Here is a 20,155-nt window from a genome sequence, read left to right as displayed (position 1 = left end):
AACAATAAAAACAATTTGCACTTGCTTTTTTATTGGGCTTTTCTGTTACTGCAAGCAATTATAAACAGATAGTAAACTCAGATGTTATTGCATTTCTTAAAATACCGATAGTTGGAATTGTGTGGTTTTTTTGTGTTATTATGGTGAAACATGTTTTCCTTTTCTGAAATCTTCAAAAACAAATAAATTTTCAGAATCTTCTCTTCATTCCTTTTTTTTTTTTAAGCTTCGTAAACTTTTTACTCCTCGCAAATCGTGTTAGTTGCAATTTGTGCGTTCTGTTAAAAATGCTTATGCATCTATTGAAATTTATAAAGAAAATAGATTATCTTGAAAACAGATGCCTCTTGAAGCATTTCTGGAGACGATGACTCCTTGTGCAACAAACCAGTGAGTGCCGAGCCAATAATGAGTGATCAACGAGTGTGCATTTAGTCAATGATGAAGAATAGACATTCTTTAAAATTTGTAAGTCATAAATAATTTCTCTATTATTATAATTTGCTTGATTTTACAGGCCGTTTTAATTTCTTTGGATAAATCAATCATTGTTTAAATATAAACTTATTAGCTAACTAATTTCATTGTTGAGAACGTAACCCCTATTTTTTAACCTTATGTCTATGGGATTTAATTCTCGCTTTACGAGCGCGTGCTAGGAACAAATTAACTTGTAAAGTCGAGAACTATCTGTAATAAAAATTTATTTGCATGAATTATGCAAATGGATTTCTTTTTTTTAACTTTTCATTTTATTAAATAGGTGAAGTGTTTGTTCTTGATGATGGAGGTGAAGTTGATTTAGATTTGGGAAATTATGAACGTTTTCTCGATGTGACTCTGCACCACGATAACAATATCACAACAGGAAAAATTTATCAGCATGTAATTAACAGAGAAAGAAATGGAGATTACTTGGGGAAGACTGTGCAGGTAAGAAACTTTTAGCAGATTTTAATTTTTTTTTCATGATTTTTTACATGAAGATGGGATTTAGCAAGAGTCCTGAAACATCACCACTCTGCAATTCTTATAGTGGTATTGGTACTTGTAGTAGGTTTACCACTAAAGTATAATGAACTAACTAAACATGTACAAAAAACTCAATGTGACACAAGATTTTTTTTTTTTTTTCCAAATTCCTGATTTCCTAAATGTCTTCATTTGTCTATAATCTAATATGGCAGAAAACAAAATTTACTACTTAATGTCTATTAATAAATTGCAGTGAGTAATGTGCATTACTTTTACTCTGTGATTGTAACAGTTTTTAATAAAAAGTAGTAATGTTCATTTATATATATATTTGTCTTAAATAATATATTCTGAAAATTAATCTTTAGACTATTATTTTTAAAACTTGTATGTAGTACATATTAAGCCCTTGCTATTTTTTGAATTTAACTTGTATGTAGTTATTGTTTTATTGTATGTACTATTGCCACTTAATGAAAAAAAATTTTTTTTTTTTTTTTTTTTAAATTTTTAAACCAAGTTAAATAGTATGAATCAGAGCTGTAATACTCAATATGTTCTACGTTGATAATAATATTAATAAAATAATAAGAGGAGTTTACTTCAATATAGTACGTAGAACACTTCCGTATGATACCCTCCAGAAATTAAAACGGAAAAAACGAAAAATCGACAACTTACCGGTACATTAGAGTAAAATATAAATAATTAAATAATCAATTTAAAACAATTAAAAATCAAATTAACGCAATTAAAAGAATCTAACGAAAATATTCCGTTTTAATTTCTGGAGGGTATCATACGGAAGTGTTCTACGTACTATATTGAGGTAAACTCCTCTTATTATTTTACTAATAAAACCAAGTTAAAATACAATGTTCTGCAATATTTCTTTAAAATTATGTCCGGGCCCACACCTAGGTCTGATGGGATATTTATGGTACATTAAGTAGCCACTGAATTGTGAACAAGGAAATTGACAATATGAAAGTGAAGCATTATTTTAATAACAGTATGCACCTATGGCAATTAGTTGCCCACAAACAGACCTAGACCTGTGTGATAATTTAGAACTGCCATTTGCAAAAAATCTGGATTTAAGTCCCATCAGTGATGAGGTCTTTTCAAAGAAGGCTTGAGTTAGCTGATCACAGGCTTAGGTGTATAATAGCCAGAACTTTCTCCAGAAACAGTTATGAAAGAAAAAAGTTATGCCACGTGGAGCTTTTTGTACTAATTTATTGTACTTCTAGTGGTAAACCAATACAAGTATCACTACTACTAAAGTTGTAGATTGGTGATGTGTTTTGAATTCTTTCCGAATCCTATTTTATGACCATAGCGGGAGCTGAAAGCAAGGGAGAGAAACTACCAACTCAGAGGAGTGAGCAGAGTTCTAGGCATTAGGAGTTTTGCCCCATTGTGATCTGAAGATGAAGGTGGAATTCAAGAAGAGCCTGAAACATCGCCACTCTCCAACTTTAGTGGTATTGGTATTTGTAGTAGGTTAGTATTAGCAATGGTGACATGGTGCAAGGAAGCCTGCGGCTTATGCTGCACCAGCCAAGAAAAAAAAATTAAATAAAATAATAAGAAGAATAAAATTAAAAAAAAAAAAATAAATAATAAGAGAAAAGTAAATAGACAACCTGTGCATTTCCTTCCTCCCATAGGTAATTATCCAGCTGACTTGTGAATTTCCCCAAACTGTCAGCCTCTACTATCCATGTAGATAACTTATTCCAGTAATTTATAACTCGCTGGCTAAATTCTTCTCTTCCTCACTCCAGTCTAAACATCTCCCCACGTACATTGAAATTATGGCTCCTAGTTCTAAAATCATTTATAACCATGAAAATTTCATCCTCATTCATTTTACTTATACCTCTCAGAGCCTTAAACACCTCAATCAAGTCTCCTCTAGTGTACCTAGTTTCCAAGTTCTCACCAGGCGAGTTACCAGTCTTTGGACCCTTTCAAGAATCACAATGTCTTTCTTTAGGTGTGGTCTCCATACTTGAACACAGTATTCCAAGTGTGGTCTAACAATAGCCTTATATAATGGGATTATGACATCCTTATCTCTACTAGCAAGTGTTTGATAAATCATTGATAGGACACCATGGGCATTCCTTGCAACCTGTCTACAATGCTCAGAGAACTTCATGTCTGACTATCAGGTTTACCGTTAAAGTATAATAAACTAACTGAACATGTACAAAAAAACTCCATGTGGCATAATTTTTTTTTTTTTTTTTTTTTTTCCTCCAGAACTTTCCAATGAAAAGCCACACTGCATCCTTACAGAACTAATTTCTCCATACTTTTTTTTTTTTCTTTCATTAAATAAATGGACAGATCAGCCTTAGACCACACAGAGTAGACTGTTTCATGTCTTGAATTGGCTATGTTTCTAATCATACCTAGAGATATTCATGGCGTTAAAATTAGGCAAGAACTGGACAGAGTGGCAAATAATTTGAGAATGAACACAAACGTAGGATGTGGCATAGTATGTCATAATTGTTTTGCTTAAGGGGTTGAGAATGTCTTTAATATCTGTAACAAGTGAGTTTGCATTTGTAACCACAAAATGTAATAGTTAGTTTTACTCTGAGTTGTGGTTCTTTTATCAGAATGGTGTGTGTGTGTGTGTGTGTGTGTGTGTGTGTGTGTGTGTGAGAGAGAGTGAAAAATTTGTGTTAATGCTATAATTGCCCATTTCAATTTCCTTTAGGTAGTGCCTCACATAACTGATGCAATTCAGGATTGGGTAGAAAGGGTTGCCCTGGTATCTGTCAGTGAAGATAACATGACTCCAGAAGTTTGTATTATTGAGGTTTGTATTCTTCTCTTATTAATATTAAATAAAAACCACCTTTTGTAATTGGACTTACACATTTATTCTTGCTGATCTAGTGTCCCATTATATAGTAGAAAATAAAATTCATAAAACTTATTTCAAGCAATATATTCCATTCTGCAGGGTGACAAATAAGTCTGGAACATAGATTGTACAGTTTGTGTTTGTGCTGTAGCATCAGTTTGATTGATACAACAAAGTAAAGTACAAAAAAAGGATAAAGAGCACAGTGGACCTTTTGTGCAGTATAGCGTACCATACAGTACCGCAAGCGATTCTTGTGGACTTCATCGTACTGCTCAACGATCTCGATTAGTATTAATTCGAACATAATATGCGATCAAGGTCAATGCAATGGGAGCATATAATGTTAAATTATGCAATTAATTTTTGCTCTGGATCGCTTAAGTCACATTTATAAATAACAGAAAATTTTGTAATATTGTGAAGTATTACTCTTCTTCACCCGGCTACTTCATAATGCCACTGGGCTGGCAGAATTTTCTGGGGAGAACACACTGTAGTATAAATATGTGTTATGCAAGGACTGACTGTACTTAGAATGGTTTCTGTGCACTTGTACATTACAACCATGCCATCAGGAATTACCTGGATGAACAGTTCTTCAACATAGGATTTGGAAGGCAGGGAGTAGTTGCACAATTCCCCTGATTGTACACCTCTCGACTTTTAGCTGAAGCTCTCATAGATTTTTTAATAAGCAATGTTGACATCTTAAAGAATTAATTATCACTTCTTGCAGCAAGACCATACCTAAAGCAATTCATATTGACTAACACAAATGTTGTTTGCTTTGTTGAGTTTGTGTGAATGTTGTGCATATTTTGTAATGGTTTTGGACTGATAGGAGAGGACTCTATGTAGGGTATGTTTATTAATGCTATGTATTGATCTAGAGTTCACTTATGACTTATACATATCTGAATTTTAATCCCAGACTAAGGCGCATTTAGGGCTAGAGCCTCAAGCTGCGAACAAATTTAGACTATGTATATAAAGTGCTTAGCATCATAACACACAGCCATTTCTGAATAAACAGAAAATTTTTAAGGTGGCATCGTTTTAGGTTATATCTCATATTGTGAATACCTTCACAACGAGTTGTTGTGAAGGTATTCACAATATGAGATATAACCTAAAACGATGCCACCTTAAAAATTTTCTGTTTATTCAGAAATGGCTGTGTGTTATGATGCTAAGCACTTTATATACATAGTCTAAATTTGTTCGCAGCTTGAGGCTCTAGCCCTAAATGCGCCTTAGTCTAAATACATCATACACCATCAGGCATCTCTCATATTGTGGAGTTATACTTCATAACTGTTTTTGCCATCATTGCATCACTTGGGTACCTACCCACTCACTGACGAAGGGCCAAATAGCCCTGAAACAGTGCTGTCTGGGTGGTGGTACCTATCTGAGAATAAGTAACACTAGTCTTCTCCTTAGGTGAAGCGTTACTTATTCGAAGTAGTGCAATATCATGGCAACTCGTTGTGAAGGTATTCACAATATGAGATATAACCTAAAACGATGCCACCTTAAAAATTTTCTGTTTATTCAGAAATGCCTGTGTGTTATGATGCTAAGCACTTTATATACATAGTTTTAATCCCAGTTAATTCCCAATAAAAAATATTTAAGTTGATGGGAGGTGAAGAGCATAACCAATTCAAAAATGTCTGAATTAGTTATGCTTTTAGTAAAATTATAATTATGAACGTTTGTTTTTTATAACCCAGTGGTGCAGAGTGTAGTGGCTTTTGCCTTGAGGTAATAAATGTGATCAATAAGCATTACAAGCAACCCCCGTATAACATGGTACTTCTGCAACATGGTTTTGATCTAACATGATTGATAAATTGCCGAAATCCATGCACAACCCAGTACTTATATAACACGGTTTCGCACTAACACGGTTAGAGAATTGCAGTAAACCTTGCATAACAGTATTTTTGAGCTTTTGTGCAGAGGAAACCCTGCTATTACGTTGGATGTAATTTTTCAACATTTCCATTCTTTTTTGCAAATCCCCACTGTTGACTTGATAGCCATTATGGAAAAAGTTCCTACCACCTAATGCAATTTCTTTAATTCAGCCAACAAGGCATTATATACCTTTAAAACTCATTACATCAGAAAATTGTTACAATGGATTTTGGAAAAATTTGATTCCAAATCTAGTGAAGTAGTAGTAATAGTGGCATGTGATGCAAGAAAGCAAGTGTATGCAGCATCAGCCAAAAAAAAAAAAAAAAATTCACAAAACAGTTCCCTCTAAATGTTTGTCCAGTTCCTCCTTAAATTTATTTAACCTATCAACTTCCACAGCGACAGATGGAAGTTTGTTCCAGCAATTAACCACCTGCTGGCTAAAGGCAAATTTTCGTACATCTATTCTACATCTGTCTTTCCTCAATTTGAATTTATTCCCCTTTAGATTCGTAATCTGAACAAGTGGAAGAATCCCATCAGAATTCAGCGTGCTCAACCCATTCAAGGCCTTATACACCTCAATCAGATCACCTCGCAGGTGCCTAGTCTCTAGCCACTGCAATTTGCAGAACTTAAGCCTCTCTTGGTAAGAGGATCTCTTCATTCCCCTCACCAATCTTGTTGCCCTTCTCTGTACACGCTCAAGCAAATCTACATCCTTCCTAAAATGAGACCTCCAGACCTGTACGCAGTACTCAAGGCGTGGCCTGATGGAGGCATTTTTCAATGGTGGACTGTATTCGCTTTATCACTCAAAGAAGTAAAACTGTGAACATTAAATAATAATAATAAAAAAATGCATGTTGGCAAAATGTATGGCCAGAGTCAGTTCATTCAGGAAATGTTGTTGAACAGGCAGGAAACAGAATTGGTGCGATAATAGTAGAATTTGCTAAGTCGGTAGGAGGGGAAGGTTTTGATGACACGACTACTGAAGACATTCAAGAATTACTGATAGAAAAAGGGGCTGGCGAAGTGGATTTGGTAGAAATGGCATTGGAGTTAAACCAAATAAATTCAGAGGATGATAGTGCAAATGAAAATTCTGAAGTTCCGAATTTTACAGTAAAAAGCATGGGAAGGCACAAACTTAGCCAATCAATTAGAATCTTACTTTTTGAATGCAGATCCTTCGACTGAAAGGAGTTCAGAAGAAAGCTTCAAAAAGGCTTAGCTCCGTACCAAGAAAAGAGAAAGAAAATTTTAGTGGATTTTAATTCATTGATTTTATCATATTTTAGTAGTACAGTCCATACCGGTTATTTGGGACACATCGCGACTAGTGCATTTTGGCCCGATTAAGCGGCTGCCTCAGTTATCTGAAGTTTCACGTAAATAGTTAAAAATACAATGTAACCCCCCCCCTTTACAATTGGTTCACTGTACAATCAAATCACGTTATGATGGAGTCACCATAGTAAAGTACCATTCACTATACGATATGCAGTAAGCGCCGGTCATTGTGATCACGTTTGTGAATTGAATTTTAATTCTATTAAACAGCGATTCTAATTAGCGAAAATAGGAGGAATATTATCCACAGGCTATAAAAGCAAAGTATATTAAGCACAAATTTACCCTTTATTACCTTACCAATTAAAAAATTAAATGATAAGTGAAAATCGGAAGAATATACGTGATAATCAGAATAATTAATACGTACTGTAATATGTACATACGAACTAGTTGACATTTGTGGGTGGGGGGTTAAAATTTAAAACAGTAAAAAGATAACCAATCAATAACAAAGAACACGGCACACACAAATTGCAAGTAACACAATATGTGCAAGTGAAAACAGAGTAAGGAGTTACAAAGCTTTAAAAATAGGAATGAAGAGAAGATCTGAAAATTAATTTTTTTATATGATTGAAGATTTCATGGAAGCGTAAACACATTTCACCATAATAACTCACAGAATTCCAGCTGTCGGTGTTATCGCAAATTCAGTAAGATCAAGTTTACTGTCCGTTTGTGATAGATTTCACTAACAGAAAAGCCCAATAAACAGGTGACTGCTAATTGTTTTTATTGTTTTATGGTTGTGACCTCCAGAATTTCGACCAAACCACGTGGTACCATCGGAGACAGTCGTAGAGTAATCTCCAGTGCTGCGGTCTCCTGCCCCGATTAAATGGCATGCTGTCCCAATCAAGCGAAGTAAACTCTGGCTATTTTCTCGTTTGGTTTCTGTTTTTTAAGATTCGCCCCAAATAAACAGCTGCCCCAATTAACTCAAATAACCGGAATCCACTGTACTTCACTCGTATTTTAAATTTGTGTTTATGACAAAATGTCTTCCATCACTAAAGGTTGCACGGGGTTTTGATATTTCCGGGGTAGGTTGGGGTTCACCACTGCGATTCTGGGGTGTTGGACTACCCATGTGTTGATAGTGAGGAACAAATTATGAGTTTAAATTTTAAAAAAATTTTTAATATTATTTTAACGAATCATTTTATAATTTATTCGTATAATGAGAGTTGGTTAAGAAGAAATCCTACTGACTGAATAAAAGGTAACTCCTTGTTTATTCCTGAAATATTAATAGAAGATAGAAAAAATTGAGCATGTGCAAGCTCTCATTTATTTAGTATATACCAAGAAACTTATGAAGATCTATCAAGCAAAAGCAAACAAACCCAGATTACTGATTTTTTTAAAGAGAGCAGACGATACACGAAATCTAGATACTGCAGAAGAAAGTTGAGAAGGGTGAAGATATTCTGCAACAGAGAAAACAATTTTTGTTTTATTGTGCTCAGCAGCGATGAAGAGGAAGAATATTAAATGAACGTACATTATCTGACACAGCTCTATCACAGTTTGTGCAGTTATTACCATTTTTTAAAAAAATTAAGTTTCTGATAGTTATAAAAAAAAATAGTATATTTTTGATTATTTGGAACATAATCTCCCCTTTTTTGTATTGGTTCTTAGTCCCTTATAACACTGTTTCACACCACATGAGATTTTATAGAAACGTAACTACTGTGTTATACAAGGGTACCTGTATTACTTTTTTTCCTGTGATTCTTCCTATTTTTTTTTTTTTTTTTTCCATGGTACCATCTGGAGGAGTCATTTCCGTGATACTATATCTCCTAAAGATGAGCTTCTTAAGGTTTGTTATGAGAATTAGAGGGGAACAGGTATCCTGTGTGTTATCAGACACTCAGTCTAAAACACTGATGGATCCAATATCTCTCTATTACAGAAGATTTAGGAGAAGTCCGGTTGGTCTGCCTCCCTAAAATCTACTCATGCACACCTTCTCAGTGGTAAGCCCTGTTACGTCACTTAGGTGGCAACGAACGTGTAGAGTGGTTCTCTTCAAGATGCCTGGTCAGCATGAGGAGGAAAAGACCAAACACTCCAGCATATGACAGTTGCTGGATAGGCCTTCATCCTGCAGTGGATTGAAAATGCTGATGATGATGATGAGAATCCATTAGTTCTGTCTGGGCAATTGCATTAGTTAGTTGATTGTTGCATCTGACCTGTATCTTCCTTCATTTTTCTGGATGGGATAATTCAGTATCTTAGGTTATGACCACAAAAGGTTCATATTTAGTTGAAAGGGATAGTGCCACTTAAAAAACATTAAATTGTTCCAGTTGCATTTTGATGGTTATCTGGAAATAATAAGTAAATCACAGATGCTTTGGCTGTTGCTTGACTTTTATAGTGTATTCTAAATAGTGAAATCAATAACATCATAATATGTCACACATTGTAATAATATTCCATGATTGACAAAACATTACAGGGTTTATTATATCTTTATAACTTTAAATCTTTATTTTATTATTTTTATTTTTTTTGTGCATAAATCTTTTGTTCAGTTGGTTTAATAAAGGGAAAACACTTGTCCATGTGAATGGGTGCTCTTGTCTTATATTATTTAATAAAATAATAAAATTTTATTAAAGAATAAAATTTGCAAATTAAAAAAAAACTAATAAAACAATTTACACTAGTGAGGGAAAAAGTGCCATAATCATAATATACATAACACCAATTGAAATAGTATTAAAATTTAATTATTACATTTAACTAATATTAAAAAATTAAATTTAAACAAAAAGCTGTTATATGAAAGAGTATTTATATCCTTCATATTGCTTTATTTATGCTTTAAGCTTTTTAGCAATTGCCTTGCAGTATTTTTCTCCTCATATTATGTGTGAAAGGCCTAGGTTCAATTCCTTGTTGCTGAAGTTCAAAAATACTTCCTGTTAAGAAGGAAAGTTAATCCATTTTGGGTGAGGGTTGCATGGTTTTTCCACCTGGAAATTCTGGGCTTTCATTCTGCATAGTAGGCAAGCCAGCCATAGAATGTACATAGTGTTTGATCCAGTATGCTGATAGTTTGTGGCTTTAAAAAATATGGTCTTCATGTTGAAGTGGATACACTGCTCCGCTGCTGTTTTTTAAGTAAATTTTTTCTCCCTCCCTATATACATACTCCAGGACCGAGTAAGAGTTTTTATAGCATAATTTTTACAGATAATTCAGTAGTGATTGATTAATAATGGTTCTTCAGTTTTTATGTCAGTGTACAGTTTTGAATGCACAATCGGCATACTAGCAAGCATGTACCACTGCCTAGGGAGCTGTAGCAGCTCCATTTTATAACTACTTGCTATGCATAATAGAAGTGTTATTTTAACTATTTGATTATACAGTACAGCTCTGTCTATCTGACTGTTATGGGACTGACGACCCATGAATAATCTGGAGAGCGAAATTTCAGTTATAACAGGTTCTTAAAATAAAATAGATACATACTGTAATTATTTCAACACATTTATTATCAATCAAATATTATATGTACATATGTTCAAATAATGTGCGTAATATGTGCATATAATAACATATGAACAATAATATACACATTATTTAAACAAATTATGTATTTTAAAGATACACACACACTAAAATAATAAAATAAAAAGATGATTGATTGAATTTTATCTTTTTTTAACACTTTATTTATTCTTGAAAAAACATGATCTTTGTATGCCATAAAGATTTATATTGTTGAAATTCTTGATTTTATTTGGTTTTAAAATAAGAGTTTGGCAGGTGTCACTTCTTGTTCTAAATATTTTATTAAGTGATCACCTTAAAAACCTTCAGTGTGGGAGGAGCTAAGCAAGGTCATAATTTTTTTTGGTCAAATTAGAAATTATTTCTTCCTTCTTGATTTTTACCTTTTGTGAGCCAGTCTTTGAGGTCAGATTAGTCTACACCTTCACAACTTACCATTTTCTGAAATATATTTAAAAATTGGTCTTCTGTGGTACTTGTTAATCAATTGTTAATTCAGGATCCTACAGATTTGTAGATAATTTTGCCAGATATGGCTGTCAAAGCCAGCCATATTTGCCAAAATTTTGAAAATGTAATGGGTTGTATTTGATCCCTTGATTCTGCCAGCCAGTAAGTGACATTTGATATTTTATATATATTTTGGGGGCCCAGTCATATCTTGTAATTGTTCCAGACATCACAAATCTAAATATGTATCTTTTTTAATTTTCTAAAACCCCCTTGAGCCATTGGCTGGATAAAAGCAGTGACGATCAGAGGAAAAAAACATTTAATATCACTTTTTTAGAGATATAAAGGCCATGCTTGGGTATTATCAATTAACAGAAGAGCTGTAGGTGGGGGGATGAAGAATTTGGCGCTTAAATAATTTCTCCTCCCCCCAATCCAAGAACAAACTGATTTAGAAACTATTCTTGAAATAAGTGAGTCTATCGTATTCTTTTTATGACTGATGCACTGAAAGAAAATTTATATTATAAAACTTTTAAATGCTTGTAGCTTTGCAGATTTCCTGCAGCCATTAATTGGTGCTTAAATGTTCCATGCATTGCTTGTAGCTAGAACAGTTGTGTTCTTTGCTTTTTTTATATCCTGGACCTATTGTTTCTTCTTTTTTTTTGGCAAAATTTTATAATAGAGATCAGTTTAGGCAATTAAAATTATGAGGTGAAAAAATTGCCTTCTTTAACAATTTTTAAAATTCTTCCATAAACTTTAGGGTGGCAGGGGCATACTCTGAAATTTTTTCTCTGGTGATGGTTAATGCCTTTTCTTCCAACTGTTCAGCAGAAAATTGTCACAACCAGGCTAAATCCTCATTGAGTTTTTTGAAGCTTTTGCTTTTAAAATTGGTCCAGATATGGAATAGTCTTTTTATCTTTGAAATAGAAACAATGCCAAAAATTAATTTCTGCAAATTGCATTCTGGAACATTAAGTTTTGCTTGTAACACATTAATCTTCAATTTTTTTTTGTAATGGTGTTCCCACTGGTATTCAGCCAACCTCTAATAAATCTAATGAAATTTTGTTCAATGTTTCACCTTTATCACCCCTCTTCAGCACTTCTATCTTCATTTCAAAAGGTACAGATTGTCTTTCCTTTTTGGTGCTTTTAAACATTAAAGGAAAATTAAATGAGCAACTTGTCAAAAAAAGAAGGGAAAAAACTAAGAATTCAAGGTTAAAGAATTTACAGTTCAGTTGCATTACTATTACATTTTAATATAGTTTTACTATCATTTATGTTATAAATGATAGTAAAATTATGCTGCTTTAAAAGACCATTCTAGTATAAAATTTTTTTCCTTTATACATAAATTGTTTGCTACTAATATGATGATCTAAAGTAATATCTATTTATTATTATTTTCTCTTTGATAAACCTCATTATGATCTCATAGTTACAGTATATTGGGCTTTTTTTTTTGTTTGTACAATCTGTTATAAACAGATAGTAAACTTGATCTTATTTCATTTGCGATAATACTGATAGCTGGAATTCTGTGGGTTTTTACGTTATTATAGTGAAACGTGTTTCCTCTTCAGTCATATAAAAAAACAAAAATAAATTTTCAGAATCTTTCTCTTCATTCCTATTTTTTAAGCTTTGTAAACTTGTTACTCCATATTTCATTTGCGTGTATCGTGTTAGTTGCAATTTGTGTGTGCCATATTCTTTGTTATTGATTGCTTATCTTTTTTACTGTTTTAAATTTTATAACCAAAAAAAAATAAAATGTCAATGAACAGAAATGTCAATTAGTTAGCATGTCCATATTAGAGTACATAAGTGTATGTATGTACGTAAGCGTAAATTGATTTTTATTTTGCTAACCTGTGGATAATATTCTTCCGATTTTCATGTATCAGTTAATTTTATTAATTGGTAAGGTAATAAAGTGTAAATTTCTGATCTTTACTTTTTTAGTGTGTGTGTATAATATTCTTCCTATTTTCGCTTATTAGAATTGCTGTTTAATAGAATTAAAATTCAATTTGCAAATGTGATCACAGTGATCCGGACTTACTACATATTGTATAGTGAACGGTATTTTTATTATGGGAGACTCCATGTAAAATGATTTGATCATACAGTGAACCAATCATAAAGCAGGGGTCCACTTATACGTATTTATTTTTTGAGAAATTTATCATTAAAAGAGAACAGAGTAACTGATTTTGTTTCTGGATTTGGACTGCATTGAAATCATTGCTGCTTGGAAGCTGCACACATGAAATCTAAATGTGTTAGGCAATAAAGCTTCTAGAAATCCAAAAGAGTTGTTGGAACTTAAAAGTTGAAAAATTAAAGATTTTAAAAGTTACCTTGAGGATCCTAAGGGTTTTTTTTCCCTGCACGATTGTTTACATTACTCATTTATTTTTATTTTTGTTGTCTTTATATTTGGTTCAGTACTGTTTATATTTAATAGAGTTCTAATATTTATAATTTTTTATTCTTATTCCTATATAAAAATGTAATTTGTAATAAGTTGCCGATCATAGCATCAATCGTGATAATATTATGTGGTTTTTGATGAACATTAAACTTTGTTTTCAGCTTGGTGGCACAATAGGGGATATTGAAGGAATGCCTTTTGTAGAAGCTTTTCGTCAGTTCCAGTTCAGAGTTAAACAAGAAACTTTTTGTTGTGTTCATGTCAGCTTAGTTCCACAGGTAGGTTTGCCATATGCATAATGAGCACTCTGTCACTTTTTTTTTTTTTTTTTTTTAATTCTGTAAATGTATTTTATGATCTTTATAGGTAATGGGGGAATGTTTTGTTCTCAATTATTTCTTTTCATTCATAGAATTAATCTTACACTTTAATCTAATTTTATGCAGAAAAGTTTTGTGATATGTACAGAAAATTTTTATACTTACTTGCAGTGTTTGTTGTCAGTTATATTTTTGTACTCTACAACAGCCAAGAGGAGTTTTTATAACTTCATTGTTAAATCTGTTAATCCAATTAGAGTTGAGTGTAGGAAGCAAATCAGCAAACATGAAGCCATCAATCAGTCCACTTCAGAGCTAAGTATTCTGTTTAACCCTGAATTTTCTGGACCATGACACTTTTTTTTTTTCCTGGAAAACATTACCTAAAATTTGCTTGTCTTATGGTCCAATGGTATCTTGGTATCTCTTTATTTCTAGATGTGGCTATAGACGGTATGGTAAAAACATCCAGGTGGCCTCCAAAAAAAAAAAACTAGCTCACTCTTTTATTGTGTGACTAGTTCTTATCACATGTAACAGGTGCAACAGAAAGGATGTTTGCTGAATTAAACATAGTTGGCTGCAATTCCAGAAGACCTTAGCCAACTGTAGCCAGTGGGCATCCCATTTAACAAACCCTTTAAAGTATTCATTTGTGAGGAGTAGACTGAGTGGATGGCTGCACCAAATTACAATGTAACACTAACAGAACAACTGAAGTCACCAACCATCTCCCACGTGTGAGAATGGATGAAAAATTAATGGGAGTTGAAACATTTCACAGTTGCTGCCAGCTGTTTCAATAAATATGGAATAAGCAGTGTCCTTAATGGCCGAAAAATGATGCTCTCTGAAGAAAATGGAAGTTCAAAACGTAACATAGGCAATGACAAGTGTGATAAAGGATGAGTAAAGGTTGTTTCATTTTACATCGAAATTTTTTTTTAGTAAACACTTGTGAATTTGTTTCAAATACAGACTTGATTTTCCTTTTAAACTCAGTTCTATCTTATATCTCACGAAAAGGATTCTTCTGCTCCTATGCACATCCTTGATGACACTCCGATTTCTAGGCAAGATCACATATCTCTAATGGAGATTATCCTGACTTCTCTTTGGAATAAGCAATGTGCTTATTTGTAATGTGCTTATGCCTCTGTTGGCATAAGCACATTACAAATATTGCTTCCTCTACATCAAAAAAACTGAGTTTTCTCTTTCGCTCTCGGTATTACTTTTCTTCCAAATGGCTGTTGCACTCTGTACAAATCACAAATCTGCCCTACCATGGAATATTGTTCCCACATCTGGTGTTATGGCCCCAAAACCTTTCTCAGGCTTCTAGATTCCATTCAGAAGAGGGCAGTTAGGTTAATTAATGACTCATCTCTAACAGAGTCTCTACACTCTCTGTCTCATAGATGTTCTGTTTCTGCTGCATGCCTTTTCTGTAGATACTTCCATGGGCACTGTTCTTCTGAATTCACTTCTATAATTCCTGCTCTCTCTTCCAAAGCAGTCCAGACATGTGCCACAACCAGTCAACATCCTTTTACTGTTCAACTTCAAATTCACAGAACCAACTTTTCTTCCTCATTTATTCATTCATCTTCTGTTTTCTAAAACAACCTTCCTTCATACATTTATTCATGGTACTAAGTACTATAGGTTCTAATACCTCTCGTTTGAGGTTTTCATAAAAAAAAAAAAAAAAAAAAAAAAAAAAAATGCATTATGTCCAGTACAAACAACTGTAAAATGTAACTACATCAGTCATAACTGTGCCTGTTATTTTATTTGCACACCAATTTTCTTGACACTGTGATAACACATCATTTAAAGATTCCTAAATGTATAATTCTTGCTTTTTTGGTATGATGCCTTTTCCTTGTTATTGCTATATGTACAGAGAAATATACTTGAAATAAATATTTGTCCAGCAGTAGTGTGATAACATTGGATGGTATCTCAAAAAAATCATGAGATCAAATCTGATGTGACTTTTTGGGATCTGTTAAGAATAAAGTTCTGTGCTGAAAACAGTTTTTTTTTTTTTTTTTTTTTTTTAGCTTAAAAAAATTACCCTACTGCATTTCAAGTCTTACGGAGTGTATTTGCAACACACTGTTTAGTATCCCATCATATGTTCAGAAGTAACTGCAATGTAAAAAGATGCTTATAGTGAACAAATTATTTAAATTAAAAAAATCATTTTATATTGCTAATTAATTGTTTACCAGTAAACAGTTTGATAGTTTAAAATTTTATATAGTTTCGGACTGAAAGCTGGACCATTCTGCTTTAATCATAATTGTGATATTGTAGGAAGGATATATAGCGTACTTTCATTTCGTTCTGTGAAAATAGTAGTGGTATCATATACCATTGAAAAGGTTTTAAAATTGTTAAGTGCCCGACCACAGTTTATTTTATAACAAAGCCATCAGACCCCTTAGAGGTTATGGACTACAGATCAGATTTATTCTGGAAGACAAGTAAAATTTTTATGATGTTGCTTAGTTTACCATCCCAAAATCTTTGGAGAAGGCACTTGGAGACAAGGCCATGTTTCGAAAAGGTTCAGTTGAATTAGTTACATAATCTCATGTTATTAACAAGTTTACTTCCTTAATAATCATAATTTTACTGTTATCTAAAATTCACGCAAGAAGCACATTCTAAATTAGAGAATATTAGCAATACCTTGGTGTTTATTTATAATACGAACTAATCCTATGTTTTATGAATGTTTCTTCACTTTTGCTTTTAATTCTTACCTTCAAATAGACATGTTGAAAAATTAAGTGATTAGGAACATTGATGTTTTATGCCATTAAAATATTTTCAGTAGAGGTTAAATAGCTTAAATTTGTGTACACTGTAATGTCATTCTTTATTTGGCATTAAAATAAAAAATAAATAAAAGCATGTGCTGGTACACACTGCATCAGCATGCTAGCCCAAGATAAATCCTTCAAGCAGATATGTCAAAGAATTTTACTCAAGTGGATGCTTTTGTGACTTGCAATACCTTCCCCCTCCCCAATCTATTGAGAATGCATTAAACTATACATTTTCAAAAAAAATACAAAATTTTTTTTAACTTTAATTCGATATTAACTTCATACTCCACCCATTTTTATTATGAAATTAGTAAACAAAAATTTATCCAAAAGCAGCAGAAAGAAAAATAAACTTCAGTTATTCAAATGATTTTTAGGTCATTAAATGAGAGCCAACTTGATTTCTTAACTACGAGAGGAATGATCATTTAATTTGTGAATTGATACAAGATCTTATCTTAAATGTCATTATATGAATCTTCTGTGGATTTCTCCTTGAAATACTCTCCCTTGAACTTTACACACTTTAGCCACCATCGTACCCACTCATTAAATGCTTTTTTTTTTTTTTCAATTTCAAAAGACTGTGAAATGCTTCTGTTGTGGATCTGTGAGCATCATTGTGTTGGATGCGAAACGCTTGCCTTCCAAAGCTTTCTTCAGATGTGGAAACAGGAAGAAATCACACTGGGCTAAGATCGGTGAATAAGGGGGATGTGGCAGAACCTCAGTCCTATGGAAGTGATCACTGCCTTTTTTTTTTTTTTTTTTTTTTATGAAAACCCCAAACACGAAAGGTATCAAAACCTATAGTACTTGGTACCGTGCATGGGTTGAAGGAGAAGTATGGGGGGAGGGGGATGCCGGAAACTTTGCTCTAGAGACTAAACATGGGTTTCACCACTTCAAGCCTCCAATAGGCACAATATTAGTTGTATGGGGCCTGGCATTGTTTTGATGGAGAAACCACTTCACACCACAATATGGTCATCCTACCAAGACGCTCATTACCATATGCTTCATTCATCTGTTTAACTGTTTCTGATGCATTTAAGCCCCATCTGACAATAATAAATCACATATCGCTATTCAATCTGTATGTCCGACATGATACTTGCTTCAAAACGATTGTCAGTGACACGTGACTAAAAAAAACTCTTCACTCAGCACTAGCTTGACGAGGACTGGCATGTGCACACACAATCTGCTCAGTAGCAATTAGGGAGCATGCCTTCAGTGGCAGTTATGGAAAGTTCACACGGTAAACACAAAATCTTGCACCAGTCCGCAAATTAAATGATCACCCCTCGTAGATTTACTCAAGATTTACATAAGATGAATTTTTCATTATACATTTGGTCTTGCAAAGGACAAATATAGGTTGTTTTATTAAGGATATATCAATTTATTTACAATATAGGCATTTGGGACTCCAACAGAATGTTATTTAAATTTATAAATTTTTTTTTCTTTCTTTTTAAAGCCAAAAGCCACTGGAGAACACAAAACAAAACCAACTCAAGCCAGTGTAAGAGAACTGAGAGGTTTAGGACTTTCACCTGATCTAGTAAGTGCTCTCTCTTTTCACCTTTATCTGATGTAGTGGGAGTTGGGGAAAGTGTGTTTCAGTTGTACTCATATGTATCGTAATGCTATTTTTGGTTTTGTCATGATGTAAACAAGTGTGTTTCTTGAGTATTCATTGAAGCATCTGTTACTGGAATTATATACTCTTTGTTTTATATTTATTGTAATGTTTCTTATTTTGATTATTATTTATTTGTTTGCTCCTTTATTTATTTGAAAAAACATAATATGTATGCATGTTTAAGTTTGAAATTTTGTACATTTAACGTTTCTGAACTAGAAAATGGAAGCAGCTAATCATTTCATGTTTATATTTTATAACTAACATTTCTTTTTCATTTTCAGCAGAATGTATAAAAGTTCTATTTTTCTGAAAATAATATATAAAAAATGCAATACAGTGGACTCTCGCTTTACGATATTAATCCGTTTCAGGGACACCATCGTATCATGAAAATGTCATAATGTGAACCCAATAACATTGTTTTTTGGTAATTCGTTCCAAGACCTCGAAAGTTGAAAATTTCGTTATATGACTAAGCTATTTACTTTCTAAAAGGTGATTTTTATTATGGAAATTGTACATGTTTTAAATAAAAAAATTTATTAACACGCTTGATTAAAAACATTGATTAAAAAATTGATTAACTGTATTAAAGCACAACACAAAATATTATTTTACCTTTTTAAATTTTACAAAAAAAAAAAATGTCAGTGAACAGAAATATCAGTTACTTAGTATGTACTACAGTATTAATTAAGCTATGTAAAATATTCTTCCAATTTTCACATATCATGTAATTTTGTTAATTGATAAGTTAATAAAGTGTAAATTTGTGCTTTATATCATTACTTTTCTAGCCTGTGGATAATATTCTTCCTATTTTCACTTATCAGAATCACCGTTTAATAGAATCAAAATTCAATTTGCAAATGTGATCACAATGACCAGTATGTATCATATAGTGAACGGTATTTTATTATATAGAGTCCATTGTAAAATGATTTGATCGTACAGTGAACCAGTCGTAAAGCGGGGGTCCGCTGTATTTTTAATTTTCAAAGTTTTCATCGAAAAAAATAAAAAAACCACATTACACTTACAATCCATTACTAATAGATCAAACATTGGTGTAATTTAAACAGAATTAAGAAGACCAAGAACTTTTCCAGAAATAAAAAAACAAAATTTGACTACCTTTCTGGTGTTGCATGACTGTGTTTACTATGATCAGGTGTATGACTGCTGGGAGGTAATATAAAAACTGTATTAAATATGAAAGTTTGCTTAGGTTCTTTAATCCTTTTATTTTTTCTTGATAAGTTTTTTTTTTTTTTATAACAGATTGTGTGCCGCAGTGAAAAGCCTATTACAAATGGAGTGAAAGAAAAAATATCAAACTTTTGCCATGTTAAACCTGAGCAGGTATGATTTTTTTTTATTATTTATTTTTTTGTTTTCAAAGTGGTCCAAATCTTTAAATTTAGAATTACAATATATAAGTAGCCTCTATAAGGCTCAGTTTGTCACAACTAGTAAACCTTTCTGTAATCCTTAACCTGGAAAATGCAGCATTCCATTTAATTTTCTTGGGGCTGCGTAATTTTATAGTGAAATTGTACAGCTATTTGTTTGAGAGAGTTTAATTAGAATACTAATTATATTCGGTAAAAATAGGTCTTTGCAATTTTTCTGCTGGCTGTTACATCATTATTGTAACTTTATAGGAGAAAGGTACCTGTAGGCACTAGGTGGTGTAAAGCTAGAAGTTACTTTTTTTTTTTTTTTTTTTTTTTTTTTTGTCAAGAATCA

At 32.7% G+C, this 20,155-nt stretch overlaps 1 protein-coding gene across 1 annotated transcript in view; it reads left to right on the top strand.

The window, feature by feature from the left end:
• LOC150083701 (CTP synthase 1-like) overlaps window positions 1-20,155 on the top strand; it is a 71,652-nt gene that overhangs the window by 14,667 nt on the left and 36,830 nt on the right. Inside the window, exons 3-7 of the mRNA XM_090377442.1 lie at window positions 764-933; window positions 3,713-3,814; window positions 13,754-13,870; window positions 18,239-18,322; window positions 19,688-19,768. Coding sequence (XP_090233568.1) covers window positions 764-933; window positions 3,713-3,814; window positions 13,754-13,870; window positions 18,239-18,322; window positions 19,688-19,768 — 554 coding nt within the window. The remainder of the gene's footprint in view (window positions 1-763; window positions 934-3,712; window positions 3,815-13,753; window positions 13,871-18,238; window positions 18,323-19,687; window positions 19,769-20,155) is intronic.

The sequence above is a fragment of the Mastigoproctus giganteus genome, chromosome 7 (genome assembly GCF_048544385.1).
Source record: "Mastigoproctus giganteus isolate SK-2022 chromosome 7, ASM4854438v1, whole genome shotgun sequence".
Taxonomy (NCBI): Eukaryota; Metazoa; Arthropoda; class Arachnida; order Uropygi; family Thelyphonidae; genus Mastigoproctus; species Mastigoproctus giganteus.
This window is presented reverse-complemented; position numbering and strand designations above follow the sequence as displayed.